Source organism: Myotis yumanensis, unplaced genomic scaffold, assembly GCF_028538775.1.
Source record: "Myotis yumanensis isolate MYYU_CA2020_CCGP unplaced genomic scaffold, mMyoYum1.0.hap1 SCAF_1, whole genome shotgun sequence".
Lineage (NCBI taxonomy): Eukaryota > Metazoa > Chordata > Mammalia > Chiroptera > Vespertilionidae > Myotis > Myotis yumanensis.
In genome coordinates, this window is record NW_027223752.1 from 68,195,327 (window position 1) to 68,218,071 (window position 22,745).

Sequence of the window (22,745 nt, forward strand, 5' to 3'; positions counted from 1 at the left end):
GGAGGAAGTCCACCAAACTCATTGACACAATCTGAGTTCAAACAAAAATCCCTTAGAGGAATGTAATACCACACCAAAGTACTTCCAACAATTTGGTTTTTTTTGTTTTTTTTTTTTTTATTTTAATAATTTTTATTTCTTAAAGTATTACATATGTCTCCTTTTTTCCCCCCCTTGACATTCCCCCCAACCCTACCCCCCGCCCCCCCCCGCCCCGTGTCTTGTGTCCATTGGTTAATCTTATATGCATGCATATAAGTCCTTCAGTTGGTCTCTTAATCGCCCCCCCAACCCTCCCCAGGCTTCCCACTGTAGTTTAACATTCTGTTCAATGTTGCTCTGCTTCTGTATCTACCCCTGTACATCAGTCCATACTGGTCCCCTTTATTTGTCCCAACCTCACTGAAGTAGTCTCAACCTCACCAGGGCTGTCTGAGCCTCACCAGGGCCGTTTCAACCTCACCGGGGCCGTCCCTACCTCACGGGGGCCGTTTCAACCTCACCGGGGTCGTCCCTACCTCACGGGGGCCGTTTCAACCTCACCGGGGTCGTCCATACCTCACGGGGGCCGTTTCAACCTCACCGGGGTCGTCCCTACCACACCGGGGCCGTTTCAACCTGACCGGGGTTGTCCCTACCACACTGGGGCTGTTTCGACCTGACCGGGGTTGTCCCTACAGACCGGGGTCGTCCCTACCTCACGGGGGCTGTTTCAACCTCACCGGGGTCGTTCCTACCTCACGGGGGCCGTTTCAACCTCACCGGGGCCGTCCCGACTTCACCAGGGCCGATTCAACCTCACCGGGGTTGTCCCTACCACACCGGGGCTGTTCCAACCTGACCGGGGTTGTCCCTACCACACCGGGGCCGTTTCGACCTGACCGGGGTCGTCCCTACCTCACGGGGGCCGTTTCAACCTCACCGGGGTTGTCCCTACCTCACGGGGGCCGTTTCAACCTCACCGGGGTTGTCCCTACCACACCGGGGCTGTTTCAACCTGACTAGGGTCGTCCCTACCACACCGGGGCTGTTTCGACCTGACTGGGGTCGTCCCTACCTCACGGGGGCCGTTTCAACCTCACTGGGGTCGTCCCTACCTCACGGGGGCCGTTTCAACCTGACCGGGGTTGTCCCTACCACACTGGGGCCGTTTCGACCTGACCAGGGTCGTCCCTACCTCACAGGGGCCGTTTCAACCTCACCGGGGTTGTCCCTACCACACCGGGGCAACAATTTGTTTACTTAGAGATATTTCCCTGAGGCCCATCCCAGGTCATCAGGACATCATTTGGCTAGTGATTTGATGAGGATAGATAGTGCCTTTTCAGGTGAGGTAGTGAACAACAGCTAGCAGCAGAATGAAGAATTTTAGACTGTTTGCATTTCAATTTGTGAAAATGCAACAGGTCTTTCCGAAGAATAGCCAAATATGAAATAAAAAATCTTTGCTTCCCAGGAAATTAAATTCCATGCTGAAGTTTTGCAAGCAGTGGAGGGAGAGTGTCAATAAGAAGCACCCTTCTTCCCTGCCCAAGTTGAGCATCAACTGAAAGACAAAGAGGTTGGTTAGATATTTTTTAAACGTGATAAAATCTTAATTAGGAATCTGGGAGAGTGGAATACAGATGTTCTTTGTACTGTAACTGGCACCCTGTAATTTTATTTGCTAAATCTGGCAACGTAGGACCAGATTGTGGAAGACTTTATTCCGTACTAAGGAATTTACATTTTATTCCATAGCTAATGAGAACGCATTGGCACAAAGGAATGACATTGATAAACGTGGTGTTTTGAGACTAGCCAGAAGGCAATGACAATTGTCCAGGTATGAAATTCTGAAATATAAGCCTAGGATGGTGGAAGATGGAAAGGAAGGGGGGAAGGATCCAGTAACTTGCTAAATATGGGCAGATGAAGAATGACAAGAAATCTAATATGATAGGTTTGCAGCCTGAATGGCTGAAAGAATGGCAGAACTACTAATGGAACTGAACGTATCTGGAGGAGGAATTGCTTTGGAAGGAAAGAAAAACTGACTTTGAGATGAGGCGTGTATGTCTAAGTGAATTCCACAACAGGAAAAGTAACTGTTACCCTTTCTTCAGCACCTCCTCCCAGGTACTGCAGAAATGTTACTCCTCACCCTCACAGCTACCCTGCCAGATCGGTATTATTACTACAATTTTCTAATGGACAAAATCGATGCCACCAGTAGGTGGCAGAGTCAGAATTTAAAGTCCCAGGCCACTTGACTTGAGTCTGAGCTTATTTTCACTATTTCACAGTCTTTGATTAGAGAACTAGAAAGAGAACTCCAGAGAAGTCGTGGCTTGAGCTGTGGCTGCTGAGAATTGAGAAGAGGGAGCTGAAATGGAGGAAAAATCTGCTAAAAGGACGTGGAGGAGGAGGATCAGAGAGAGCTTTGGAATACCTCTGGCAGGGAAAACAGCATGGGAAAGGAAGTTTGAGTGAGCCTAGTGTTTTGAAAACAACAGCATAATGTGATGTTCCTGGAAAACGGGATGGTGAAAGGAAATACTGGAAAGATATAGAGACACCATGTCATGAAGCCTTGTGTGCCATGTCCAGATCAGAACGATCTTATAGGCAGGAGAGACTGTGAATTTTAAGCAAAGAATCAACATAACCAGACTTGTGTTTTAGAAAGATCATGCTGGTGGCAGTGGTGTGAAAGGACTGAAGGCCAATCAGGACGCTGCTGTGCTGATCCAGGAGCGAAAGAGTAAGAAGAGGAAATAGATGTTTGAGAGAATCAACAAGTTATAAACAGAAAAGAGATGTTGGGCGACAAAGAGGACTCTTTCAGGGAGACTGGGGATGGGGATAATATTTACAAAGCAGTGAATGCAGGGGGAGGAGCATATTTGGGAAGGAAGTGTGAAATTGCTCATCTTGTATGTTTACCTACAACATAACTTAGAGCTGACAGAGTAGAGAAGTACTATGTGACTCTAGGGAGCTGGTATCTCAAAAAACTTGTTAGTCGGGACACTCGTAAGTCAAGGCCCCACTGTACTTACCAAGAGGAAAACCAGGCTTCTGCCTTCAGGTAGGTGGGCTATTCAATTCCACAATCCTATTTTGAGGGTCTACTCTTAAAGACCACTCCTGGGACCATCATTTTAACAGGATCCAAGAAAACAAAGCTGGAAGCATAAGATTATGTATTAATGCTTTATTGATGGGTGAAATTCCAGGGAAGAGAGTGTGAAAGAAAAAGGAAGTGAGGCAGGAAAAAAGTGAAAACAAACATGAGAGATGTGTTACCCAGATGGCCATAGCTTCACTGCAAACAAAGGTGGTTGCTTGAACTTCCAGGACATCTCCAGAAAGAACTTACAGAGCTACTGCCTCTCAGAACCCTCTATCACACAGGAGGAGTGAGCAATGTTGGCTTCTTTCTGTCTCTCATTGGTTAAGGTTTATCCCACCCCAGATATTAATTCACCACACTTACAGATTATATGACCTAGTCCCTCCAGGTGGCTTCTTGGGAAGCTAGAGCCTCTGTATTCCATTCTAGCCCATTTCCAAGTGCTTCAGTCCTTCCGCCTAGTCAGTACTACATGTGGGGGCCCCTCAGTTTGTGGGGCCAGATTGCAACAGAGGCTGTGGCTTTATGACTAAAGGATACTTCACAGAGTTTTTGCGAGGACTCAAGTCAAGTAGTACCCAGTGCCTGGCATTTAGTAAGTACTTAGCAAATGTTAGCTATTATTAGCAATGGTAATTAAGTGAAATTTTTGTGTGTGATTATTATGTGACATGGCTGCTGGGAGCATTTTCTCCATCCCCTCTGAGCCTTTGTTAAACACCACTAGATTCAGTCAGCACTCTGACACACAGCCAGACACATCTCAGTGGTTCAGCAATGCCATGGGCTGTGGTCCATCCATAGCAGCAGGAGCAGGGGCAGGGATGAGGCATCCAGGCAGTCAAAAGGTTTTGCAACAAATTCGCAATGGTTGTGGCCACCTGCCAAGCAGTGCACAGCTATGCAATGAGGCTGAGTAGTTTGCCTTTATAAAAATATGACTAGTGATAATGCCTTCCATTGTATAGCCACCTTAAAATACTCTTTTAAACATTTAACTTGTCTCTGAAGTCCACTAAGAAAATGAATTGACATTATTTTCTGTTCTATAAATTACAGCTATGCAGTGGATGGATCATTTTCCTATTCACAGAGTCGTAGATTTGCTTCTGAAACCATGAATACAGGAACTCTCAAATGTCAAATACCTGAAGGCTAATATTTTCCTTGGGAAATGTGCTACATTATCCTCTGAGCTAGGTTAATCATAAATAAATAGCCTTCATTTGATGAATAATTCAAATCTTAGTCTTGTCACCATGGAAAAGAGGGCTCCCTTCTCCATTTTTCTCTGTGAGGCACTCAGTGCTACAGACATAATGTTTACTTCCCTCGAGGGTATAACCGCTCTTGACAAGTGGAAATATGATTTCAGCCAAGAAATTGCTGTTCTGTATGATAAAAACAGCTTCAATGTTCTGTTTTGATTCCTGCTTAAAATATAGAGAGAGGATTTTTACAGTCAGGGTAAATCTATGTAGTGATAAATGTAATAGACTTGAGCCTTGAGACTGAAAAAAAGTGAATTTGGGGCTTTGAAAAATATGCCTTTTGCTTTTCTGGAAGCAAGAGTTAAGTTTTTAAAAATAAACCCAGTAGAAGTTATTCAGTCTAATGAAAAATGTAAGCTGTAACATGGGTGGTTTCTAATAAATTTACTAAATCATGCTTTTCTTGTCGAAGACAAATGTCTATCATAACAGTCTCATCTTTGCATTTAAACCATTTGATGACCTAATTGCCCCTCTTCCCAAATCGACATCACCCCCATTACCTGAATACAGGTTTGGCTCTATCAGCTCTGATCTTTGGACTTGTACCTTAACATGGCATGGGCACCTGTCTAAATGCCTCAGGCCACCCCCAAAGACTACCAGCCAGAACTAATCCAGCCCGTAGCCCCACCCTTCTGAGACTAACTGTGGGCCCAGGAGACGAGTGGGACATGCTCAGCAACATGGAGCTGGGTTTCATCGAAGTTGCAAAAAAAATATAAGAAATATGTGGTAGAGTTATGCAGAAAGTATTGGACTTTAATTTGGGATAAATGCAAAAGAAAGCAAGCCAGGGAACCAGGAGAGAAGAGAACATCCCTTAAGCATCTCTATGTTCCAAGTGCTTTAACATTAAGATGTTTAATCTCCACTACCCTTCAATGAAGCCATTATCATCTTAATTTCTATAACTGTGAGAATAGAGGCTCCAAGAGGTTAGGTACCTTTTTTAAAGTCACTTAGGTTTCGATTTCTTAGGGAAAGTCAGTAGTTCTGTGTGGTAATTACATACATGGATGGGTGGCATGAGACAGTGGTAAGAAAGATGTTGGAAAACTAGATTTCACCCAGATAATAGAAAGCCTTAGTAAGCCCTGTCCTTTTCACATAGCTTGGCTTCTGTCCTTGTTATCTCTGTAACCAAAGGCAAGTATACCTCTCTCCACCTGAATTTCCTTGTCATTAAAATGGAGGGCGGGGGAGGGTGTGTGTCTGTGTGTGTGTGATTTCATCATGCTTACCACAAAAAGTTCTGTTAAAGCCAAAGGAGACAAACTCTCCTGGATGTGGTACGGGACAATCAGAATAGTCCGGAGCTTGTAGCCAAAGGAAAGAGGCAGGTGTGAGGAGTCAGAAGAAAAAGGTGGCTAGAAAGAGGTCCAGACAGTGGCCACAAGTGGGCCTCATTTTAGTATCCAGGGCCTCATCCTCTGTGGCAGGGTTTCCTATGAGCCGCGCTCAGCATGGCCAGGGTGAACCTGAGGAGGGGGCAGTGAAGGATTAAAGAAAACAGACAAGAGAATAAAGCTGGGGCTAGATGGGACACTGCTCTCGGATGGAGAGACAGCACCACAGCCTGCAAGCCGAGTCTTTATTTTATACCCAGATTCCACGAGGCAAAGTAAGGGCGTGGTCAAGATGTTTACAATGTTCTCTCGGGTTTCGAATCTACTCAGTTACATGCACCTGAACTCTATCAAGCTTTGTTTTGGCAGCACTTGCTGCACCTCCTGCAGCCTATATCACTTAGCCACCTGGGACCACAGGTTCGGACCATAAGGTCAAGCTTACAACCATAGCCTTTGGCTATAATTGTGCTGGGAGGGCTTTGCCCTCCAAGCTGGGATTTGCATGTGGCTTTGCCCGAGAGGACTGTGCCCTCTCATTAGTCCGAGGCTTGAACCTGTCCAAACACTGTAGCCGCTCTCCATATTCCTATAAAGGGCCAGATAGTAAATGTTTGCAGCTTTGCATAGCCTCTATCGCAGCAACTTCACTGTGCCCCAAGCAGCCACAGACAGTACGTAAATGAGTGGGCATGGTGGAGTGCCAATAAAACTATTTAGGACATGGGGGGGGGGGGGGTGGCGGGGAGAGACAAAAAATACTAAAAAAATTGTTAGCTCAAATGAATTAATATAAAGAGGACATTCATACATAGAAAAATGCCATGCAACTTCAACTCATTTTTCATTGTTTCTAGTTGCAAAAATGTGCAATCCAGCTGGGAGGCCATATCATAAACACAACCTATATAGAATAACCACAGAAGTGTAATTCAAGGTTTAGCTGCCTTGATGTCCCAAAGTCCTTCAGCCTACTGGAGAATCCCTCATCCTTTAAGATTTAATGGATATGGTCTTGAACCCCCATCCTATATCAAATGAGAAAAAACAACACAGTATTGCCCCCAATATTTCTGAGGTTTCTTGGACACCTTACCTCTTGCCTTATAATCTATGACTCTATTTTTACTCCTGTTGACTGCTTTGTCTCTGCTGACTGATCCATTTACAGCACGCCATCTACATTGGACACCACTTAGTTTCTTGAATTCTTCAAAATACTACTACTGACACTAGATCATCTGTAGAACAGGCTTTTACTGAAGATTTGAGGGCAAAACTAGTGGGGTTACAGTAGGGTAAATATTAGGTATCCCTGTTCTTAAATGCCCTTTGCCCATTTCTGCCTTTGAGAAGTCCTCCCTGGCCATCTCTTCACAAGCAGCCATAGTTCAGCATCATTTTGCTTCGTTTTTTCTTTCTTTTGCCTTCCTATTTTCTACCTGCTACGTATAAGCCCCACCCCATCCCTATTACACTTATGTAGCAATAACTAACATTGACTAAATGCTTACTTTATATCAGGCATTAAAAGTACTTTATGCAAAAGGAGACATATGTAATACTTTTTGTAATACTTTAAGCAATAAAACAATTTTTTAAAAAACCAAACCAAAAAAAGTGCTTTATGCATGTGCTTTCATTTGGCAAACATTTTCTCTGTGTTCGTTTTGCCTCAGGTGTAGGACCAAACCTTGGAGCTTCATCTTTTTTAGTCCTCAACCAATATTAAACACTTCATTTATTATTTACCATGTATTTATTTAGGCGAGGCAGTGCTAGCTCCTGGGCTTTGGCAGCAAACAGACTTGGTCTCTTTCCTCCTGGAGCTCCACATTCAGGGCTGATAAAAGTAACTTGTTAAATAAAGACATTTTGGTCTTTGAGGGAATTTCCAGATTTTATAACAATTATTTTTATATTTGCTTCAATAAAAGACAACAATAAGACAAACAGCAAAATAAGACAAAAATACAAGATGCCACACAGCAGGACATGACTGGCACACAGGTACTTCAGAAAGTGTAAATATGTTAGAAGCTGATGAGACCACTTGGATTAAACCAGTGGGCCTTGAGGCACTGGATTAGAGCAAGCAGATGTAGGCAGGGAAGCCTGAGGTCGTATGAGAATAGACGTAGTGGTTATAAGCAAGTCCTTTGGAGTTAGACAGATCCTGGGCTCAAATCCCAGCTCTGTCACTTACTATGTGAGTCTAGGGAGCAATTTATAATCTCTCTAAGCCTATATTTCCTCTCCTGGAAAACTTGGATAGTAATAGTACTTTCCTCAAAGGGTTGTTGTATGGATTAAATGGGGGAAGAAAGCAAACATGTAAATCTCAATAAGTAAGCAATGCCAGAAGTGTGATAAGTACCAAGCGAAAGTTCATGTATAAAGGAGCAGACTCTCTGAGGTCCTTGCACTTTAACTACTTGTGAGAAGACTATTTTTGGAGACCTTACCATTTCCACAATGTGGCTTTTCATGTACATTCAAATTTTCTAGCAACGTGTAAGGTAGATATAACTATCATCACCTTCATTATTCAGAAGTGGATATTGAGCTTCAAAGAGATTAAGAATTTTCACGTGGCTTCAAAGGAACTCAGGCCAAGACTTTGAATCCAGATCTTCTGGCTCCTAATCTTTTTATTTCTGTCTTAAAAGTCAGTTATTCTCCTAATGGACATAAGACACTGGGGGGTAAGGGAGGGCAGGGGCTTGTCAAGGGCGGGGGGGGGGGGGGGAGAAGGACACTTATGTAATACCCTTTGTAATACTTTAAGCGAAAAATTAAAATAAATAAATAAATAAAATAAAATATAATCTGAATTTTACTGGAAAAAAAAAAAGTCAGTTATTCTCACAGGGGTGAGAACCTGGCTTGACAACCAATAGCTTAGGCAAGAACTTCCACCAAGAGTAGATGGGGCATCTAAAGCTAAGTCAGAAGTGGGAGTCAAACACAAAATTTGTGTGCCTCAGGCTTCCAGAAATAATTGGCCAAATATAAATCGATAGAAATGCCCATTAATAGAGAAAGGATAACGTAAGTACCTCCTTACCTGGGGTACCATGTAGCCAACAGAATGAATGAGGTACGTCCATATGTACTGGCCTAGAAAGACGTCCACACACCTTAAACAAAAGGGCAGGCTGTGGAACAATATGCACAAGAGGGACGTCATGGGTAGTGTTTCAGAGAACAGACTTGACCCACTAAATGACTCAGGTGGCCACTGTCCTTTCCTCATCACATGGTCCCCTTTCCACACTATTACTCCCACAGCCTCCTTTCACAACTCCTGTTTCTCTTGGTCCTGCTTATCTTTTCTCTTCCCCTCCCTCTTCCCCAGTTTCCTCTCTTCTCTCTGCTTGCCGCTCCTCCATCAGGGACCCTAGGAGCACTGGTTTGTGGAAGCCAAGCGCAAGCGCTTCCTAAACCGGGGCGTGGGCATGTTTGCCCCGCCCCCAGGATGAGTCCGAGAATCATTGATCCCGTGCCTGCACCCAACCCCGGCTGCCCAGCCCATTTCCGCCCAAGTCACCTTCGTGCTCAACTGGGAAGTTGTCTGAGTTTGCAGAGATCACATTCGGTGCCGGGTTTTCCTGTTCGCTTCTCTGGCTGGTGAGACTCTTCTGCAGGTGGTGGTGTTAATGATTGCCGTGCTTCCTGCTGTTACAGCTCCGCCCTCTAAGTGAGGGAGTTTAAACCAGATTTGCTTTAACTAGGAAACTGAGAATAAGAAAGCCCGCCCTTCCCCCTGAAAGGAGATAATGAGTTCCCTCCCCTCCGTGCTACAAGCTTCCTTGTGTGAACTAAATTGCATACAAAACTCAAACTGATAGTCGTGAACTAAGCTCCTTAAATAGTAATGATTAGTAGCAGGTAACCCTTACATTGAGCCTACAGTGAGCTGTCAACCTCACAACCTTTGCCTATAGGTAGGTCCATTTACCCCCATTTTATTGATGAGGAGCCATGACACAGAGAAGTTAAGGAATTTGCCGGAGTTCACCCAATGTACATTCATTTAGTACATTTAGTGGCAGAGCCTGAATTAGAACCCAAGTAATCTGGCCAAGTGTCCAGTACCACCAAGCACTGCATTCTGCTGCCTCGCAGAAAGAAACCAGGCCAGGGTGAACATCAGTGTGCAGGTCAGGAAGCAGTTTATTGAGGCTTCGCTTTCTTTTATGTCAACTTTGGGAAATAGGAGAGAGGAGATTGGAATGGAGACTGGAAAGAAGACCAAGAAGTTCTGAGCTCAGAAGACTGTGAGGTGGAAGAAGGTAGATTAGTTACAGGAACATACAAGTATCTACATCCATTTTTAGACATATAAATATAATTTATTGAGGTGAAATTCACATTACATAAAACTGATCTTTTTAAAATGAACAAGTCAATGACATGTATTACATTCATACTGTGCAACCACCACCTCTACTAGTTCCATAACATTTCCATTACCCTGAAGTAAAACCACATGCTCGTGAAGTGGTTGCTCCCAATTCCCCACGCCCCCCAGCCCTGGCACCACCAACCTATATTGACTCTATGAACTCATCTGTTCTGAACTTTCACATAAATGGAATCATACAAAATAGAATCATACAATAACAAGCCTTTGTGTCTGGCTTCTTTGACTTAGCATAACATTTCCAGGTTTCTCTTTGTAAGTAGCATATATTGGTACTTCATGCTTTTTATGGCTGAATAAAATTCCATCAAATGTACATAACACAGTTTGTTTATCCTTTCAGCCATTGATGGACATTTGGACTGTTTCCATCTTTTGACTATCCTATATAACAAAGAGGTAGTATGCAAATTGACATTCACACCCTCACAAGATGGCTGCCAAAGACCAGTCTGGCAGGGGGGTTAGTGAGCGACTGACCAAATGACTGAATAAGCAGGCTGGGTGGGGCAACTAGGCCGGCAGGGGTGACAGTTGGGGGTGACCAGGCCATCGGGGGGGAAGTTGGGGGTGACCAGGTCAGCAGAGGGGGGCAGTTGAGGGTGACCAGGCTGGTGGGGGGGGGGGCAGTTAGGAGCGACCAGGCTGGCAGGGAGGAGGCAGTTGGGGGTGACCTGGCTGGCAGCAGGGGGCAGTTAGGGGCAATCAGGCCAGCACGCAGAGGCAGTGAGGGGCGATCAGGTCCGGGGCGTGGGGGGGGGGGGGGGGGGGGAGTTAGAGGTGACCAGGCAGGCAGGTAGGTGAGCGATTAGGAGCCAGCAGTCCAGGATTGTGAGAGGGATGCCTGACTGCTGGTTTAGGCCCGATCCCCTGGATATCCCCCAAGGGGTCCCGGATTGGAGAGGGTGCAGGCTGGGCTGAGGGAAACCCCTCCCCCAATGCACGAATTTCATGCACCGGGCCTCTAGTTATGAATAATGCTACTGTAAACATGTACATATATACTTGTATGAATATCTATTTTCAGTTCTTTTGCATCTATGCCTAGGAGTGGTATTGTAGGAACATGAGGTAATTCCATGTTTAACTTTTGAGGAACTCTATATCCTTTTGAAACTCTTAATAGCATAATATTTTAATACTATAAATAATATTAGATATAAGGAATATACTAGACATTTTAAATCAGAGTGGTGAAATTTGGGGCCAGAGAAACCTGTGCATTATAGGATGCTTAATAGCAATCCTGGCCTCTACCTAGTAGATGTCAGCAGCGTCCTTCCCCTCTTCCCCCATTTGTGACAAGTAATAATGTCTCCAGCCGAAACCGGTTTGGCTCAGTGGATAGAGCGTCGGCCTGCAGACGGAAGGGTCCCGGGTTCGATTCCGGTCGAGGGCATGTACCTGGGTTGCGGGCACATCCCCAGTGGGAGATGTGCAGGAGGCAGCTGATCGATGTTTCTCTCTCATCGATGTTTCTAACTCTCTATCTCTCTCCCTTCCTCTCTGTGAAAAATCAATAAAATATATTTAAAAAAATAATAATAATGTCTCCAGACATTGCCAGACGCCCCCTGGGAGGCAAAATTGACATCCTGTTTTGAAGGGTTCCCTGTAAACTTGAGACAAATAGGGCACTAAAGCACAATACTAAAACAAAGTACGGATCTTGAAGAAATGGACATTCCTTTCAAGTTTGTAGATAGGAAATACTTTTTGTTTACTATGTTATGTTAAGGAGGTTGTATGTGTGACAACCAGAAAAAAATTTCATCATTATATATTCATGTAACTTTCATATGTATCTTTAGAACCATAAATCTATCTCATCCACAGAACTCCAAGAAATACAGCTTTTCACCACAGTGTGCATTACATACTAAGTCACATTTATAGCAGACTGTATCACAGAATTTTTAAGGTGGCAACTAGAAGGAAGATTTGCCAGATATTTTTGATATGGTAATATTTATTATTTCACATGTAAACTCAGACAGAGCCCATAAAGAATTTCCTATTTGGTTCAGCCAAATAATGGAAAGACAAATGCTGATTTTCATTATTGGCATACAGTGAACCAAATTATTTTTTTACATGTACTGTTAAAGATCATGGTGAGTTAGTTGTAGAGTGGGAACTCTTGACTACATAAATACCTTTACCATCAAAAGTCTGTCAAGACTGAGACTGTTATGAAAATGGACCAGCCTTAGGCACACACAGCATTGTTGTAGAAGTCACAGCAGTTAGTAAGGGCTATGGCACTGAACTCTTTATTTTCCCATGGACCAGAAAAAGAAGGAGCGTTGGTACCATTCAGAGAAGTACTGAAATGAAAAGCCAGAGAGATACATAGTGGGTCAGATTTTTTTAAAAATTCAACAAGACATATCAATAAGTTCTACCAAGCAACTGGAAAAAAACAACAACCTATAAATGGATCCAATTGCAATGACCAATTAAATAGGACAGAATTAAGTATATTTATTTTCTCATTCATGCCCAAGATAAGACCTGTATATAAGCATTTATTTCCACCACCTCCTATATACACTGCCCCCCCTCCCAGTCCCAGGCAACCACCACTCTACTCTGTTTCTATGAGTTTGACTTAAAAAAAATTTTTTTTATTCTACATATAAGTGATACCATGCAGTATTTGTCTTTGTCGATCTTATTTCACTTTGCTTAATGTTGTTACAAATACCAGGATTTCCTTCTTTCATAAGGATACGTTTTCTGTATCCATTCATCTGTCAGTGGACACAGAGGTGGTTTTCATACCATGGCTACTGTGAATATGCTGCAATGAACATGGGAATACAGATAGTGATTTCATTTTCTTTGGATATATACCTAGAAGTGAGATTGCTGGGTCACGTGGTACCTCTATTTTTAATTTATTTGGGAACCTTCATACAAGTAGGGGATTTTAATATTCCCACTTAGTAATGGATAGATCATACTGACAGATAATCAACAATGAAACTTTGGACTTAAATGATATGATATACCAGATAGACTACCATACATTTACAGAACAATCCATCCAACACCAGAATATACCAGTACATTCTTCTCAAGTACACATGAAAATTATCTGATAGGTCAGATGCAAGGCAACAAAACAAGTCTTTTTTTAAAGAAATATATATTTTACTGATTTTTACAGAGAGGAAGGGAGAGGGATAGAGAGTTAGAAACACCGATGAGAGAGAAACATTGATCAACTGCCTTCTGCATAGCTCCTACGGGGGATGTGCCCGAAACCAAGGTACATGCCCTTGATTGGAATCGAACGTGGGACCTCTTGGTCCGCAGGCTGACGCTCTATCCACTGAGCCAAATCGGTTAGGGCCGTGGTCAGCAAACCGCAGCTCTGGAGCCACATGCGGCTCTTTGGCCCCTTGAGTGTGGCTCTTCCACAAAATACCACGTGCGGGCGCGCATGTACAGTGCGATTGAAACTTCATGGCCCATGCGCAGAAGTCGGTATTTTGTGGAAGAGCAGGTATTTTGTGGAAGAGCCACACTCAAGGGGCCAAAGATCCGCATGTGGCTCGAGAGCTGCGGTTTTCTGAGCCGCAGTTTGCCGACCACTGGGTTAGGGCAACAAAACAAGTCTTAATCAGTTTAGGAAGATTGTATTACTATCTGTTTCTTGTAAGGCTGGTCTAGTGGTAATGAACTCCATCAGCTTTTGCTTGTCTGAAAAACACTATTTCTCCACTTCTGAAAGACAACTCTGCCTGATAAAGTATTCTTGGTTGGCAGGTTTTTCTTTTGAATATATTATCCCACTCCCTTCTAAACTACAAGGTTGCTGTTGAAAAATATGCAAATATTCTTATGAGGATTCCCTTGCACATAATAAGTTACTTTTCTTTCGCTGATTTTAAATTCTCTTTGTTTTTAACTTTTAACAATTTAATTATGTGTCTCTGTGTAGGTCTCGTTAGTGTCCCGAAGGGGTGGTTTGCAGTCAGCGCCTGAATGCAGGCTAATTAGAAGCTGGATCCTTAGATACCAGCTGCGGTCAGATTCTTTTCAGGGAGAAACTGGGAGGTGGGCATTTGTGCCTGCTCCCTCTGTGCTGAACCTGGGTGTGTAGCTATTGGGGGTTGCTTCTGTGCTCATTTAAAAACTTCATCTTTGTTGGCTAGATTTCCCACTGGAAATGGATTTCCAATGCAAGCCCAGTTTACTACCAGAGCCAGGTGATTTGGGGGCCTGTGGCAGCCATCTAAATTGGGGCATTAGATGTATATACATGCTCCTTCCAGGGAGATACTGGAAAATTGGTTTTATTGTTGGAGGGAGAAAGTGGGCTCCAAGGAGGATCACCATCATCCCATAGATACATGCTAATTAGAAGCTAGACACGGGGGACTCACGAATGCAAGCCACATTGGTTATCAGAGCCAGGTGACCTGGGGGCTTGTCCCTTGGGCAACACCACAAAACCTGAGGCACCATAGGTGTGTAACACTCTTCCCGGAGAAATGCTGCTGACCCGGTTTCATCATTGAAGCGAGCCTGGGGGAAAAGGTCGGGGAAGTGCCCATGGGCTTGTTTGGGATCCGGGGAGGATTGCAGTGAGCACTTAGACGCATGCTCATTAGAAGCGACAGTCTAGGCAGCAATTTGGAAAGTGTACTGTTGAGCCCTTTCCTGGGAAAGACTGGGAGATGAGTAAGTTTGCCTGTTCCCTCTGCACTGAGCCTTGGAGGATAGCCGCAATGAGTGCTCACCCCCTGTTAAGACTACTCTTGGTTTGCTATAGTTCTGGGAGACTCAGAAACCCAAGCCCCATATTATTTCAGAGCTAAGTGTTTGGGGCACCTGCCCCTCAGGTGGGAACCTTAGAAGTTGGTGCCCTAGATGTGCAGTCCAAAACCTTCCCTCCTCTGGGAGAAGATGAGTTAGGAATTCCCTCAATTGTATGGTTCTGTGCCAGGGGTGGGGTTTATGGTGAGACTGTGTCTTAGCCTTTCCTACCCAATTCAATGTGGGTATTTTCCCAATGTGTAGGAGTCACTCAGCTAGTTTCTGGTTTTCTTGGAGGGAATTACAATATAGCTGTACATTCAGTGTAGCTTGGAGGAGGGAAATTCAGGAGCCTCCTCATTCCCATCTTGGTCTGGAGTGACTCAAAACTTATTTAGTATAAACAAAAACATGATCTCTTTTAGAATCTAGTCAGCCGTGGGCAAACTACGGCCAGCGGGCCGGATCCGGCCCATTTGAAATGAATAAAACTAAAAAAAAAAAAAGACCGTACCCTTTTATGTAATGATGTTTACTTTGAATTTACATTAGTTCACACAAACACTCCATCCATGCTTTTGTTCCGGCCCTCCAGTCCAGTTTAAGAACCCATTGTGGCCCTCGAGTCAAAAAGGTTGCCCATCCCTGATCTAGATGCTAATGACACTAAGTAAATGACTATAGACAAGAAGTCCATTACAGCTTCAGAGGCAGAAATGAGCAAGAAAGAGTATTCTGTTAATTTTTCAGTGAAGTTCAGAGATGGAAAGACAACTCATTGTTAAACAAAAATTAGCATTTTTCACTTTATTCATTTACTTTAGATTGTGCTTACAATGAACTCCACTGGACTGCCACAAGAACATAGGAATCAAACTATGTCACTATCCTGTTTATAATTCATCTTTAATAGTACAATAAAGGGATTATTTTTTAAAGATTGTTGGTTGCCTACTCTGATGATAACCTCCAAACACAAGAGGGTAATATCTGTTTATTTGGCATAGTAACTTGTTAAGCAGCCAGCACCCAAACATCTGCCTATATAGTGAATAGATCACCTATTTAATGATAATTTCCAAATATATCTCCCACTCTGATTTCTCTCCTGAACCCCAGACCCCGATTGGCTTGTGAGTAGTGTCACGTGGTGGTCCCACAGGTACCTCCAAGTCAACATATCCAACTGAATTAAGCTAAACCATAATCTTTCCCCTTTATCCCCATTCCTGAAACTAGACCTCCTCTCAGTGAGCTAGTGTCATCCCTTTTAGACCCACTTTTGCAAGCTACAAAGAAGACAATCACTTGAGGCTCCTTTCCCTTCCCTACCCCATCCTTCCCTCCTATCTAGCAATGACCAATCCCATTAATTCTCCTCGGTCTAGTGCATTTCATCCCCATAACCACTTAGTATCAGCTGTCACCATTTAGTCACTTAGACTATTATAGCAATGTGTTTATTGGTCTCCCAGACATCTAAATGGCTATAAGAATTATCTTTAAAAAAATCTTATCATGCCAATGTTCAGAATTCTGTAAGTCAAGATCTAAATTCCTTAGCATTTCATACAAGGCCTTTTAACATTTTTAGCCTCGCCTCCCAGAACTCTCTTCATTGTCTTCAAAACTCTCTTCACTCACCCATATATCACTACTGTACACATCTTTTATTTTGGCAGAACTAAACATTCTAGTTCCTCAAATCTTTCTTTCTGTGTATCCTATAACTAGTTCTTTTAGCTTATATATGCTCTCTTTTTCCCCCTCCTGGCTTCTTTTAGTATGTTTCTTTATCTTTGATTTTCTGTAGTTTGAAAATATGCCTAGGTGGAGTTTTTTTGGCATTTATCCTGCTTTGTGTTCTCTGAGGTTCTTGGATCTTTGGCTTGGTGTCTGACATTAATTTGAGAAAATTCTCAGTCATTATTATTTCAAATATTTTTTCTATTCCTTTCTTCTCAGTTGATTGGAGCATCATCCCATACACTGAAAGGTGGCGGGTTCAATTCCAGGTCATGGCTTATACCCAGATTGTGGGTTTAATCCCTGGTCAGAGCACATATGGGAGGCAACCAATCGATGTTTCTCCCACATGGATGTTTCTCTCTTTCTCTCTGCCTTCCTCTCTCTAAAATCAATTTTAAAAAATATATCCTTGGTGAGGATTAAATAAAAAAATCCAACAGCCTGGCCAGTGTGGCTCAGGTGGTTGAGCATCGTCCCATGCACCAGGAGGTTGCTGGTTCGATTCCCTGTCAGGGCGCATGTCCAGGTTTCAGGCTTGATCCTCAGTAGGCGGGGTGCAGGAGGCAGCTGATCAATGATTCTCTTATCATTGATGTTTCTATCTCTCTCTCCCTTTCCCTTCCTCTCTCTGAAATCAATTTTAAAAAAGCAGACATAGATACAGAGAGCATTTTGACAGATGGGACAGGGGTTGGGAGAATGGGTGAAAAAGGTAAAGGGATTAAGAAGTAAAAATTGGTAATTATAGAATAGTCACAGGAGTGTGAAGAACAGCATAGGGCATATAGACAATAATATAATAACTATGTATGGTGTCAGATGGGTATGAGATTTATCAAGATGATCACTTAGTACGTTATATAATGTCTAATCACTGGGTTGTACAACTGAAAGTAATATAAATTTGCATGCCAACTATAATTGAAAAATAAAAAATTGTTTAAAGAAAATAACTCATAGAAAACTAAGACTCAAATGGAGCACCTGATAAAGTGATTGTATTTGACCATACAGTTCTACTGTTCTACAGACCAACTTCTCAATAGCATATTTTTCATCATACATGTATCTACTCTAGGACCCAGCAATTCTACTCCTGGTATTCACCCAAAATAAATAAAAACATGTGTGAACAACAACAACAAAAACAGAGTCTCTGGTATGTTTTTAAATGGTTCCTTTTCCCCCTCACCCAGGGAGGGGGAAAGGGAACCATTTGAAGTACACCAGAACTTCATCTCTGTTTCTTTTCTATTTACTGTGAGAACCTGGTTTATCTCCTGGAGGTAAAGCTCACAAAAGTGTGGGGATGCCCCCTATAACTGTCACCCCCCCCCCCAAGTTTTTAACATTCAGACTTGTCCTCACTATGCCTTCAGCAATTACACTTTCAGGTTTTCCTACACCTGCATAGGTTTCCACTCCTGAGTCTCTGCTCCAATAGAGATAGTCTCAGTGACTATCTCTATTCACCTGTCTCTCTAATCTTGAGGGCAGTTGTTTTCTGTGTGTTCTCACCTCTCTTAGGAATCTAAGAAGAATAACTGATTTTTCAGATTGTTCCGGTTTTTTACTTGTTTACCAGCTCCTTACATGAGAAAACAGAAAACCATTATGATATCCCAGAAATTGGTAAACAAATTCATTTTTCTGAATGCATCATGACCAATTCAACTTGATCCTCTTTCAGTCATCATTTCTGTCTGGAGAAGCCCATAATTTTTTAGCCACTTAGGACCATTGCCAAGCCTTCACCTACAGCATTCTGGTCACAAGAGGGAAACCACACTTCCTTTCTTCTTCCCCTGCCCTTCCACTTCTAAGTATCCCACCAACATCGGTAAGATCTGTCACTTGTCCACACTAGAGATAATACATACTAATAAGAGAAATAAGTAATAAGAGAAAAGAGCATAGATCTAGACCACCACAAATACCCATCTTCCTTCTTAAACACTCTATTCAGGATCCACATGATTACTCTCAATACCCTATTTCTCCCAGAAGATTCCTGAGTTGAGGGCAGAGTGTAAGAGGAGGAAGCTGGGGTCCTGATGCTCACTCACCTCTGGAAGAGCTCTCTGCAGCACACATAGGCCTCATAGGTTCTATTGGTGAAACTTGTGTTTAGGAAGGAGACACAGTCAGCTTCAGCTCCCCTGGGAACATAGAGGATTCCTGGATAAAGGAGACAGAGATCGTAAGGGGAAGATTTTACACATGTTCCTGATAGCTCTCAATAATTTGGGTGTAAATTGGAGAAGGTTGTAGATTAGGTGCCTTTTCTATGCATCTGTGATGGATGGTTAAATCGGTATTCTGAGAGAGATCTTATCAGTTCCTAGGTGTGTGAGTTCTACCAAGAGACTAAACTGAAGTACATACCTGCAACACAGGCACTGATAAGGGATACACAGGCCCCTGTGAAGAGGGCTCTGACTACAATCTTGGACAAGTCACTCTTCCGGTGGGGTACCATTGATGCTGCAGACAAAACAAAATAATTTTATCTCTTCCTCACCAGCCAATCTGGTATTTCCCATGAGCCCCAATTAAAGAATGCAGAAGAACAAAACACAGCAGATGAATAGCTTTTTTTTTACTACTAACCACCAGAGGCTGGCCAGCAGTGCCCTAAGAAGTGTGTATATACAGTAGTCCTGAGGGTTCACTAACTCAAACATTTCCCAGGTCAAGGAATGTGTGTCTGACCCTAACTTCAGTGGTTCCATGAACATTCCCAAGATGCATCTAGATCAAGGAAAGCTCCAGTTTGGTCCAGACAGACACAGATGCCTGGTGTTCACTAGTTGGACCAGAATCTGATGGACTGTTTGGAGCCAGAGGGATAAGGACGGCCACATCTGCCTAAACCTCAGTCACATGATGCACATCCCACTGCTAGATGGCAATCTCACAATCAGACAGTAATTGGGCATCAGAATTAGAACAGCACAGACAAGCATTTAACAAAGGGGGGAAATAAACCAAAAGGAAATTGTTTCACCTTGAAATTGTTCAACCAGCAGCCAAATAAATCAATTTAATGATTCTTAATGATTCTAAATGGACACACTTAGCTGCATTTCTTCTTACACTTTATTTCTAACCTGGATCTTCCAAACTCTTGGCATTTGCTTTCCCTGCCCTCAAGGACAACTCCACTTTCCTCATACTTTTTCATCCAACCATCACCCACAATCTAAATGTATCTGTGTCTGCTTCAAATACTTACCCCTCCCCCACCTAGTGATTTTTAGCTTTTAATCCCACACTTGATACCAGTGGTTCTTACTGTCTATCTGCCTTATGTGTCTGATGATTTTATTTGTCTTTTGATTCCTTATGCAACTCCTACTTCTGTGAAGACAACTGGTGAGCAGCCTAATCTCAGAAAGTACCTTTGGTACTGAATAATAAACCAAGTATCTCTACTTATATATGCATAATACCCACTTAATGGCAAAATAAAAGTAATATCATGATAATCTTCCTCAAAGGGAAAATAAAAGTAAAATAAGTCTTTTGAGCCTTTGAACGGAAAAAGAGTAACAGAAATTGAGATTGTAAATCCAGTGTGGGCTCCATGCATAGTCAGGCAGCATGGTTGCCTTAACTCCAAATTATCTGTGCCAATCAGGGCCCATTTCACACCAGCTTCTCTATCTGGTCTCAACTTGTACTGAAGCACCAGACTGCTTACTACAGAAACTGGAGTCTGTCTGGCTTATTGGGTAGCTGGGAAAATGAAATAACTCACTCAGGCCTCCCAGTGTGATTCCTATGGAACTAAAATTGGCAAATCCACAGAGTGAGAATGTTGTAATGGTTTCAGCTCTCACCTAGGAAAAACACATGTAAATAAGTAAATAAATTCAGTCCCATATGTGTAGTCATAAAATCATGATAGAAGTTCCAAAGATCATAGAATCCCCAATCTTTTCCACATTACCCTAAAGACTATGGGAAAGATGCTCAGAAAATAATCACTTCCTGAGTTATTACAGGAATAATATTATGGCAACCACAATGGGCCTCTTTGCCCAGCACTCTTCTTGTTCAAGTCCATGAGTACGGAGAAGGCCTAAGAATGAGGATGATTGAGATAGAGGGAGAGAGAAAAGGAGATCAATTTATAGCATTTAAACCTATACATGAAGCCCTGACCGGTTTGGCTCAGTGGATAGAGCGTCAGCCTGCGGACTGAAGGGTCCCAGGTTTGATTCTGGTCAAGGGCATGTACCTTGGTTGCGGGCACATCCCCAGTAGGGGATGTGCAGGAAGCAGCTGATCGATGTTTCTCTCTCATCGATGTTTCTAACTCTCTATCCCTCTCCCTTCCTCTCTGTAAAAAATAAATAAAATATATTTTAAAAAATAAAAATAAAAAAATAAACTTATACATGAAGAAGGGGACCTTAGATCATCAAAAATAGTGTCCACCCTGAACTGCCCCAACTGTAAACTACATTATAGAGAAAAGTTGGGTCAGAATGCAGGGGAGGAATAGCACACAGACCTCAGGGGACTGGAGCTAAGTATACTGTTATGCTTCTTTGTGGTTTAGGCCTGGGACCCTGGAAAGGGGTCCATGGGTGTGAAACAAACTTGTGTAACACTTTCTGTCTCCCCACAAATGACTTATGCTCTTCTGAATTGTCACTTACAGAAATCCACTGTTTCTCGCCCCCGATCCACTCTTCCACTCCAGAGAGACGTTTGCTCTTGTATTGAGACAGTTGCTGATAGGCCACAAACTCATTTGTGAAGAACTTGATCCCCACCATCTCAGCCACCATTGGACAATCTGCCCACTCTACACCCATCATAAAAACCATAGGCCTTAGGATATAGGAGCAAATCACCTAGGTGAAAAGAAAGAACAAGTAACACAGGTCAGGACCCAAGGACTTTCTCTGGAGCCTTAACTTAGTCTCCTCCACCCTTCTATCCATACTTTCTTTTAGCTCACTGTGGGTCAGGGGAGCACGCACAGTTCAAGGACCACTTAAATACAATCTACAGGGGCAGCCCAACAAATGTAATTCTTTACCTGGAAAGTGAGCCCCTGTATGTCTACCAATTCCCCTAGCCAGGTAAGGGCAGCATTGACGAAGGCCAACACGGCCAAAAAGGCAATCAGGTTGGCTGCTACATTAGTAGCAAGGCCTATGGCATCTGAGGCTCCATTGCTGGCAGCTTCCAGGATATTCGACTCCTTCCTGTGGTCATTGGGCATAGAAGAATATGGTGTCTGGATTAGTCTCAGCCTCTCTCAGAAGAGAAATTCCACTTTTCCTGTGGTTCAGAAGTGCAGGAGGAAGGTGCAAGACCAGCTTAAAAGGTGATGGGGTTCCTTAGTGATCCTTGTGGTGGAAATTATAGTGAAGCAGTATCAGATTTAATTGTCATGAAATTGCACTAACACCTAGGACAGAGGATACTGGTCTGCAGAAGACAGAGGCAGTTGAAGGGTTAAACAAATAAAACCTACATGATCAGCTAGAGCAGCGGTTCTCAACCTGTGGGTCGAGATCCCTTTGGGGGTCGAACGACCCTTTCACAGGGGTTGCCTAAGACCATCGGAAAACACATGTATAATTACATATTGTTTTTGTGATTAATCACTATGCTTTAATTATGTTCAATTTGTAACAATGAAATTGGGGGTCACCACAACATGAGGAACTGTATTAAAGGGTCACAGCATTAGGAAGGTTGAGAACGCTTGAGCTAGAGGCAGAGGTGGACAAGAGGGAATATAGAATCATATTATTCTTTCTCCAGGAGACCTGAAGCCTCTGCCACCACAGCACTACTCTTGACTCTGCACCTGACCTCAGCCTCTCCCAAATTATATGCCTCATTGTACTCACCCACGGGGCAATTTTACTCCCTCCTTATTCTTGAACTTGGATTCCTCCACTTCTGGATATACCAACTTTGACAAAGCAAGAGCAGATGGGGCAGCCATCACAGATGCAGAAATCAAAGATGACGCTTCAATCTGTAAGGCCAGACATAGGAATCAGAGTCTGCAGAACGCAGACTTGGGTTTACCCAGGAGT

At 43.1% G+C, this 22,745-nt stretch overlaps 1 protein-coding gene across 4 annotated transcripts in view; it reads right to left on the bottom strand.

The window, feature by feature from the left end:
* Window positions 1-10,068: 10,068 nt before the first annotated feature.
* SLC28A2 (solute carrier family 28 member 2) overlaps window positions 10,069-22,745 on the bottom strand; it is a 31,575-nt gene continuing 18,898 nt past the window's right edge. For 3 of the 4 annotated variants that reach the window (XM_070423510.1, XM_070423511.1, XM_070423512.1), the window contains 7 exons: window positions 22,554-22,684; window positions 21,731-21,899; window positions 21,345-21,542; window positions 20,438-20,519; window positions 19,063-19,161; window positions 18,744-18,855; window positions 10,069-12,488 (listed from right to left, as the gene is read on the bottom strand). In XM_070423510.1, the coding sequence (XP_070279611.1) occupies window positions 12,371-12,488; window positions 18,744-18,855; window positions 19,063-19,161; window positions 20,438-20,519; window positions 21,345-21,542; window positions 21,731-21,899; window positions 22,554-22,684 (909 nt within the window). In that variant the 3' untranslated portion in view covers window positions 10,069-12,370. The other variant, XM_070423513.1, reaches the window with a different exon arrangement.